General features: G+C 36.3%; 1 protein-coding gene across 1 annotated transcript; it reads left to right on the plus strand.

Moving 5' to 3' along the window:
* Positions 1–4,349: 4,349 nt before the first annotated feature.
* IL22 (interleukin 22) lies at positions 4,350–8,603 on the plus strand (the record flags this gene model as incomplete). The annotated part of the gene is made up of 5 exons (XM_080660772.1): positions 4,350–4,535; positions 4,947–5,012; positions 5,123–5,266; positions 6,163–6,228; positions 8,526–8,603. The coding sequence occupies 5 exons, from the start codon at positions 4,350–4,352 to the stop codon at positions 8,601–8,603; spliced, it is 540 nt and encodes a 179-aa protein (XP_080516898.1).
* Positions 8,604–10,231: the final 1,628 nt, after the last annotated feature.

A 10,231-nucleotide genomic window follows, 5' to 3' on the forward strand; every position in this document is an offset into this window, starting at 1 on the left:
TCAGTGTTATCTTCAAGCAGCACTGGGAAATAAATAAGGTTTGTGTTTGAAAACCCCAGTCTCTGGCTTTGTTCTTTGCTGTGTACCTCTATCTCGCCTTTCCACTGACCTTAAAAAAAGACCATGCTCTTCATGTTCTCAGGCGAGGAGAACCCCAATAGTCTCATTCTCCAAGTCAACTTGGTACTCATTCACACCAAGTTGAAAGTGATTACTAATAGCTCAATATCTTGCTTCTTCTATAAAGTAACTAGGATTTAAAAATAATATACAGGACTTCAGTGGAGAAAAATTTAAAACACGATCAAAGTATATAAAAGATCTTAAGTAGTAGAGAGATAGTAAATGCTCTTGAGTGAAATGAATTCATATTATAAATATGTTAATTCCCTTAAAATTAATCTTTGAACTAAATGATAGCTGAATTAAAGTTTCTACTCCATTTTCCTAGGAACTTTAACAAATTTATTACAAATTTATATAAAATATATATATGAAAGTCTAAGAATAGCTAAGGCAACCTAGAGCAAAAAGTGTAGACTTTCCTGTCTAGATATAAAGACACTCCTCAGTAATAAAAATATTATAAAATGGGCTCAAGGATAGTAAGAAAAAAGTAAATAAACCAATGCAACAAAATAGAGAGTTCAGAGAGAGATAGCTATTTATTATAGGAAACACATATGATAAAGGATTCACTGTTTAGTAACTGTGTTGGAAAAACTGGCTCATTTCTATGTGGAGAAAAATAAAACTGGATCCCTACTTTCCAACGTGTACAAAAAGGCATTAAATACCTGATTGTGAAAGGCAATACCATAGATGAGGTAAAAGAAAAGATAGAACAACTTTGTGACCTAGGGAGATAAAATGAAAAATAATGTCTTTAATCCAAATTAAATTTTCTGTTGAACAAAGGACATATAGACAAAGTCAATAGAACACCAACTGGGAGAAGAGTTTGTTATGCCTACAAACTACAAGAGAGTAATTTATAAAATATACAGGGCACTCTTATAAATCAACAACAACAAAACAACAACAGACCAAAGCCCTCTAGAACAATAGGCGACTGATGTTCATGAAAGGGGAAACCTAAGTGGCTACAAGTGTATGGAGAAAAATGTAAATCAAAACAACAATGAGATACCATTTTATACCTCCAAAAAAGCTGGCACAATTAAATCTGCATAATTTGAAGTGTGGGCAGAGATGTAAGAAAAGAGGAACCTTTCTTCACTGATATGAGAGAATCTGTGCTGCCTTTCTGAACAGCAATCTGGCAGTACCCAGTAAAAGTGAATAAACTTATCCCTGTGACCCAGTGGACCTACTCCTGGGTAACTATTTCAAAGGTATTTTTTAAAAAAGTAGAATAAAATGACTTACATGAGGTTGCATCATGCGGCAATGCCTGTAGAGTTGGCAATTGGAAGTGGTTTAGGTGCCCATCAAAAGGGGAACAAGTAAAATTTTGATACACACCATGGAATGCCATGTTAGATAAAGGAGTTACATATGGCAACATAGTTAGATTGCAAGACCATAGTGCTAAGTGAACAATTAAGACAAAGAATAATTCCTGTAAAAAAAAAAATCCTACAGGCACTAAACCACAATCTGTTTTACAGGGATGCATACATATTCAGAAATATATATCAAATGCATTAAAACAGAAACCTATGGCAGGCATAGAGGTGGTTGGGTGTTTAGTATGGAGGGAATGAGAATAATGAGTGTAGAATCACACACATGTGCACACACACACACACACACACACAGAAAGAGAGAGAGAAAGAGAGGAACCTTGTGTGGAACAATGATCATGTGTGTTGTACTGAGGAGTATGAAGAATAAAAAATTCTTGCTAACAAGTTGGAACATAGTTTTATCATGTGATCAGCAAATATTTTTTCATCATCTGCTCCATGCCGAGCACTGTTCTGGGTGCTAGGGATAATAATGAATGAAACAGAATAGCCTCCCTTCTGGTTGGTGATTCTGGTTAGTCCTTCCTGGATTTGACTAGGTAAATTGTTTCATGTATCTAAGATCAACCTTGGGTACAATCTGTATGGGGCCTGGGGGCATGACTCTGGGCTTGCCCTTTATCTGTGTTGGCTTCTGGGAAAGACTTGAAAATTCATAAGGAAACAACTGAAGAGAAAACCCATTATGATCTGAAGTTATGTAGCACACATATGTCTTCAGCTGTTTTTTTTTTTTCCACAGGAGCAATTTTATTCTATTTTTGAGACTCCTTGTATGACTATTCACAAATCCATATACAGCTAGAGAGCAGATTTCATTTTAGTGGGTTTTGGTTAAGTTCACTAAAATCTAAATCTTGATTCCATTAATGCTATCCATGTTGTCCACCAGGGCCATATAATGAATAATAGACATGTAGTTGCTATTAAAGACTGGTTTACACTTTTCTGACATTCTAGTTTTGTTTCACAGATATTTATTCCCTATTCAGGAATAATACTGAAGCTGGCAAGTAGTACTGGGTCAAATCCCAACATTGGAAGTGCTACTATAATGGTAGTCTCAAAAATACCTCCATGCATGTTCCCACAGATATTTAGTAAATTATTTAATTACACAGAACTATTTATTCATTCATATGTTCCTACTGAGTATTTCCTATGTTTGTGCATAAAACGGTTTTAAGGTTGGAGGTTAAAAAGTTAAAAAAGACAAAGACTTTTCCTTCAAAAGCATATAATTCAATGATGTCACAACTTATCTTTCCATGGGAACAAAATATGTATACTTCTCAGGTTCTCAGGCAAACCAACAAAAGCCTATTTAATACATAGACTCGCTTAACTTTGGTGCTAATATCATTATACAGAGTTCTGGTAAAAAATGGTCATATCTTACATAAAGAAAAAATTGGATAAAGAGGAGTTTCATCATTTCAGGCTCATGAACAACCCTAAGAAAATGTTTGGAATGAGTCTAATTTTTATTTACTCTTCCCTACCCTTCCCTTTTGCATGGTTCTTTTAGGGTCATTTTTCCAAAAGCTGTGTCTTCATGCTATTCTCACCCTTCACTGTGGCTCCTCACTTAGGTCTGTGCCATCTCACAAAATGCTCAAGTTTCTACAATTACTCACTTTCCTTATTCCAGTTCTTCAACACTCCTGATCTGCAGTAGTTGTGAAGAGAAAAATCTTATTGAACTAATTTGTTCAAATTCACATTCCTTCTTCTAGCAATAGATCAGCGCACTTGCTCTCTGCTCCCACCCTTTAGGAGGTTTTCCAGTCTAGATTTTAGGTGTTAGTGTCATTGTAGTTTTAATAATTTAAAGTCAACATAGTGCCAGATTCTCTTCTTCCGATATATATATATACACACACTAAAATTTGTTATTAGATTTTGGAAACATTATTTTGAGACTTGTGTGTTGTTTAGAATGAGTGCAGGTAAAATTTCAAGATGAACTACTAGATGACTGTATTTTTAAAATACTTGCATGTTAAGAATAATAGTGATAAGATTGTTCAACATTAATATTTACTAAGTTAAATTGATATTAATTTTAATTCAATAAAAATTTTAAGATATATTTGCATCTACCATAATTGTTATGATCAGTTGAAAAAAGAATGGGAGGAAAATAGTGCTTAGATTAGCTAACACTTTAATTTTTAAAGTGTGAGTCTTCTTCAGGATTTAGCATATTAAAAAATAAGATAAAAAGTATTTTAAAAAATGGTATTATCTCCAAGATGTCATCATCTTAAAGCAGAGGATATAGGACACAGGTCATTATTTCTGATCAACTCTAATGAGATAAGAATCTATAAAGCTTGAAAGGAAAATGAGTCCATGACCAAAATGCTTACTCAGTTACTATAATCATTATACAAAACATGGACTCTATAAAGACAAAGCAATTGTTTTCTTTGAAAAATATGTCAGGTTTAGAAAATTCAAGGATTTACCTGTAAAAGCACCGTCTGGAACCTAATAGTGACGTTGTAGGGAAACACTTGCATATCAAGGTGGGAAGGACAGGAGGTGGCGTTTTGTGGGCTCCTATGGTGGTTAGGTAGTTCTCAGAAGATGACACTGGAAATTAGATAATTGCTGATGTCATATTTTTCACAATAAAAAAATTTGGTGTCCCAAGGACTATAAAAGCAGCAGCTTCTACCTTTTCATCACAAGCAGAATCATTGAAGCAGGTAAGTGTTTCAGGCAAACTTAGTATGATTGATTCATTTGTTGTGATACTTCTTGACACTTAATTATCTTCCTTTATGTTCTTGTTTTCTTGATACCAGGTTCTTCTTCCCTACCTGCCAATTGCTAGAGTGAGAGTTGTCTTCAATGGCCACCCTGCAGAAATCTGTGAGCTTTTCCCTTATGGGGACTCTGGCCGCCAGCTGCCTTCTTCTCATTGCCCTGTCAGTGCAGGGAGGAGCAGCTGTGCCCATCAGGTCTTACTGCAGGCTTGACGAGTCCAACTTCCAAGTGCCCTATTTCACCAACTACACCTTCAAGATGGCCGAGGAGGTACTCATCTCAATCTCTCTCTTTCGTATCTTATCTACTTAGAACCCAAATAGTTCTTACATTTTTCTGCAGAGCACATTTAAGATCTTTGAGAATCCATCATTTATCTCTACTAGTAGACCAGGAATTATTTTGTCTTGTCATAGACTCTTGGGAGATTGGGCTTTATCAGAAGACCTTCCATTTTGGCCTTTAAAATATGTACATGGAGTTTTACCCCCAAAGGAGCCCAGCTGACTATTCATTTGCTCTGTACTCCTCTGTGCATTGTTTTAAACTCATGCACACATCTGAATTCTCTCCTTGGTCTTCATTGGACTGCTCTTGGGAGAGGGGATAAAGTACATCTCTACTTACAGACTTTTGTTCTGTCTCCTCGATGTCCAAACACAGTCTTTTCTTCTCTTCCAGGCTAGTTTGCTAGATAACAACACAGATGTTTGCCTCATTGGAGAGAAACTGTACCACGGAGTCAATGTAAGCCATAGCAGTGTGCCATCCATGGTTACTTGGAGCGGTGGTGAAGATGGTTTGGATCTTCTGGAAGTACCCTAATAGGATCTCTGATGTTTTACTTTTGCCTGCAGATGAATGAGCGCTGCTATCTGATGAAGCAGGTGCTGAACTTTACCCTTGAAGAAGTGCTGCTCCCCGAGTCTGATAGATTCCAGCCCTACATGAAGCAAGTGGTGTCTTTCCTGGAAAACCTTAGCAAAAAGCTTAGCCAATGTGTAAGTTCTCTCAGGCTAAGTTCACCCACTCCTAATCACCTGCCTTTTCTCCTTCTTTCATTTAGAGCCCTTTCCCCCCCAATCCTCACTGCCTCCTTCTATGCTGGCAGTAAGAGGTGCCTCAGTGACACCTTTATAGGAGTCATTTGGAATCACAGAGTATTTACTTTAATTGAGTCATATTTTGAATTTATGGTAATGAATGGGGTCTGAAAGACAAGTGCGTAGAGGCTCATTTGTCCCTGGGAAAAGCAATTCAGGTTATGTGAGATGTGAAAGGTGTCTGAACACCTAGATGTGGAAATGGATCCACCGAGTAGAAATTGATCAAGGGAAGAGATGGTAAAGAGAGAAAGAGGGAAATGGGAAGGTTTAATGTTCCATGGTGGGTGGGCAAAGACTCTTACCCTGTTGATGTCATGGGAAGTGACAAAATCAAAGGTGTGTGAATTCTATGCCCCTGAACATTTAAAACTATGAAAAAAGTTTGAGTGAAGTGGGCAGAGCAAAGGAGACCTAGTACCTATTGGGGAGGGCCCACTGTTCACAGATGATGTTTTATGTCTGTTTCTTGTTCTGAGCATGCATTTTTGATAAGGTACAGTTAGGGTTTTAATCTTGATTGAATTTGCATAAACCACTCTACTCTTTCCACAAACTTAAACCTCAGTAAGATTTCCCAAAAGTAAACAAGGGAAATGACTGGATTTTGGTGTCCAAGGGAATTCAAGAGCTCAGAAAATTTAGGTCACTGGTGAAATCTAGGTCATTGTGGGCACAAATGCTAAGAACTTTAACTCCAGGTGAATTGTAACATACCTCAGTTGGGGACGCTGAGGTTCATAAAGTATCAGTACAACAACGTTAAAATAATTACTCTGCTTTTCATTTTCTAGCACATTGAGAGTGATGACCAGCATATCCACAGAAATGTCCAAAAGCTGAAGGACACAGTAAAAGAGGTACTATTAATAACTATTAATGCTGAATAATTAAATAGGAGAGACAAATGTTTTCTCTTACCTTTCCTTTCTTTCTTTTACCCCCCAAGCTATGATTTTTTAACTTGATTCTTCTACCATTAGGTTGATAATTTAGGTATATATTGATATAGATGTGTGTCTATATTTATAAATCATTTGCCAAATTTTTCAAATCATAGAATTCTAGAACTGTATGGGAAGTTAGGTTGTTTAATCTCATCACCCATGCTCTGGGGATGGCCAGTGGCAGAGCCTGGGCTAGAATGCAGTTCTCCTGAATCCCATCCAGGCTAGCGCTCTTTCAGCAGCAATAGGTACTAGTTTTAGTATTATTAATTCTTAGGGAAATTTAAGATTCCTAGTAGTTCATGTAATCTGAAAAATCACTTGTTCAAAACAGAAAAGGGCCTGGGAGCATATTTATTTGAAGTGATTTTTAAAGCCATTAAATTTGATGATTTAAAACTTGGAGAAATAAACCCAGAACAACTGTAACAAAAGAGCTTGACTTGACTGTAGGCTGAATTTCTGGAATGATTAATACTTATATTTAGTTACCATAGTATAATACCTGACAGCTATTGATTTGAATTTAAAAGCAACCCTCAATATTTACACAGTTTCAAATAGAATAAAAATATTAGTAGTAGATTTGTTATAGTAACATGGAAGTTAGAATTAGAAATCTTTTCTTCCTCTGTCCCTTTCCCTTCATTTCTACCCTCTTCTCCACCACAATAAATCCTTAGATAGACACTGAGCATCTATCTGGTGTAGGCTAGTGTGTATTTCTACAGTGAATGAGACTATCATGTGGCCTGTTTGGGGAAAAGAACAACAGTAGAAGGCTCAGACTACCGATTGTGACTAATCTCAAAACCAGAAGAATGATTAGTAGCAGCAAAAGTGAAGCTCTTGCAAGCAAGTATAATTAGACCTCAGAAACATGAAGGCTCTAGTTGATGAAAATTTCAGCAACAAGCAAAATGACAATTCCCTCTTTTTCCATCTTGATTTTTTTTTTTACCCAAAGTCTTTCTTTCTGAGCATAACTTAATGAACATAATGGTTGTGGCCTTTGTAGTGTTTGACTGTGAAGCTCAATTCTCTTGCCATAGAATTAAGTATTACCTAGATGTGAAGGGATGGATATTGGCATGCCATAGCCAAAAAGTGCTTTGCCCTTCTGGTTTGAAAGATCTTTGATGTCAGTTTACTCTGTGGTCTTTAGAAGAGTGAAGTGAGTGAGAGAGAAATCTGATGGTGGTCTGTGAGAAAATAGATATTTTAAAGCTTCTCACTATTTTGAGAGAATCAACTTTCACATGTGCAATAGGTTGCCACGTGGAAGAGTGGCTATGCTTTTTTTACCCTGTGACTCCAGAAGGCATAGACAGAACAGATGAATGTTGTTCAGAGAAAGCTCAACATGAAGAAAAATTGGTCAGCGCTGTCTGAAAAGGGAAGGAAGTCTTGGGAGGTAAAAGCAGAGAGCAGGCTGTAGTAGAATGGATGAAAAGACGGTAGGACAAGGAAAACTTTCATTTTTTGACACAGATATCACTTGGCCTTAATACAAAGGAAGAGTGGAAGAGTGGAAGAAAGCAGGAAGAGAAAGGAGAGCAAAGTATAGAGGACAGATGAATTTCAGAGGGTGCTTTGAACTTGAATTTGGACCCTCTTCCATTGGGTTTGAAAGCCTCATTTATATACTACCTGAAAGAAGAAGAAAGAAAGAATGTTAGAACCTGTATTTGGCCTTCTACTAATTAAAAGCAACTGAATAGGACTTATTTGATATTTTCACAAAAGTGAAAACCTGTTTCTTTTCTTTTAAGAAGGTGAGAACAGAAAACCTCATGTGTATTGGTAAAAGTATAGTTTTGATTCAAGGCAACTGTTGTAAATATTTATTGGTCGTAGACAGTTGTAGGGCTATGGGGTAGGGAAATCCTAATTGGTGGCATTCTGGGTCCCCTGTCATAGCTCCCATCTGGCTGCTCTGGTTAGGAAGTGGTTTTAAACAACTTCATTAGCATGAGGTACCACAGAGATTGATACCTCTTGGTGCCCTCTCAGTTCAGATAGCCATAATTATAAGGTCTTTGGCAAGTCATATTACATTATTGCTAAAGGGTATTACTATTAATTTTTTTTACAAAGGCTAAAACTTGGTTTCTGTTCCAGAAACCTAACCAAGCCACTTTCTTCTAATTCGTCCCTCTTTTAAAAATATGGTGAAAGTACTCAATACTTGTGTTTTCTTATTTTCACAGCTTGGGGAGAGTGGGAAGATCAAAGCAATTGGAGAAGTAAACTTGTTGTTTCTATTCCTGAAAGATGCCTGCATTTGATCATGGAAAAGCTGGAAAATGGAAAATAACTCTTCTTGCCTGTGGGAAATAACAATAAGATCCCAAAGATTTTTTTTTTACCAAAAGGAAAATGGGAGGTCAAACTTCATAATCAAGGATTTATAAATATATAAACCCCTACTTAGTTTAAAAAAGAGAACCATGTCACTTGTGTCCATAAGACTAGAAGGTAGCTCTTCCAAGCATAATGAGATTTATTGCTAATTGTAATTGGCATTTTATACACAGAAATTCATTTTTAAGCAATTGAATGCTGAATGGTCTATTCTTACAAAAAAATTACTTCCCATTCTTTTAGGGGAAAAAAAAACCCAACCTAAATAACTTTATTTTCAAAATTAAGTCTTAATATTTATAAGTTTATTTATTGTTATAAATATCATTTTATTTATGTAATTTTACTAATATGGATTTATTTATAGAATCATGATATTGCTACTTAAGTATAAGGCTAATATTAATATTTATGACAATAATTATGGCTCACTGATATGTTTATTTAAATTCAATAAATACTTCAATATCTTAAGTTTTGTGGCTTTGTGATTTTTTTCTTTAATATTATCATTATTGTCGTCATCATCATCATCATCATCATCATCATCATATTCCCATTTGCTAAATGAGCCATTTGCTCTCCTTTATCTCCCTGCTTTCTTCCACCATTCCACCTTTCCACTCTTCCTTTGTATTAAGGCCAAGGGATCTTCATGTAAAAAAATTTTAAAGTTTATCTTGTCATCTCTAGTCATCCATTCTACTACAGCCTGCTCTCTGCTTTTTCCTCCAGTGACAGTAAATTAATACCTCTCAAGGTTTCTTTTCCATTTCAGACAGCGCTGACCAATTTTTCTTCATGTTGAGCTTTCTCTGAACAACATTCATCTGTTCTGCCTATGCCTTCTGGAGTGACAGGGTAAAAAAAGCATAGCCACTCTTCCACGTGGCAACCTATTAAACATGTGAAAATTGATTCTCTCAAAATGGAGTAAAAGCTTTAAAATCTCTGTTTTCGTATAAAAGACTTTATTTTTGACTCTAAGCAAATGAGGTGGCCATTAGTATTATCCCCATTTGGCAGATGAGAAAACTGAATCAGAGCCATGTTTAAAACATTGTGTAACTATATGTAGTTGATCCTGATGGAGCTCAGTCTATCTGAGTTTTGGGATCTCTGCTCTATTGCCTCTATAGATTTATTATTTTGATTCAGCACGTAATTCTGAAATGAAAAGGTAAGAAATGGAAAAGAATCCATCTGTATTGTTAGCAATTGGCAGATAAAAGAAAGGAGGGATGCTACTGGGGGAGAAATAGATGGAACCTCTATTTCTGTAGGTGAACTGCTTTAGTTCTAGTTCGAGCCTATGAGGGAGGGCACTCTCTAGTTTTCCTGTAAATCAGGAAATAAAGTAAAGGGGAAGCTTATTGAGCTGGAGGAGTATCTGCTAGTGGAGTTTAGCACTCACAGGAAGTCTTGTGTGTAGAAGAAGAGCAAGAAGCACACTGGAGAGAGAGAGCAAAGGCTGCACATCTTCAAACTTTGTACAGAGAAGAGAGCAAAGAGGTAGAGATAAAAGTTGGATTACCTAGAGAATGAACAAATG

This window comes from Plecotus auritus, assembly GCF_963455305.1.
Source record: "Plecotus auritus genome assembly, chromosome: 3".
Taxonomy (NCBI): Eukaryota; Metazoa; Chordata; class Mammalia; order Chiroptera; family Vespertilionidae; genus Plecotus; species Plecotus auritus.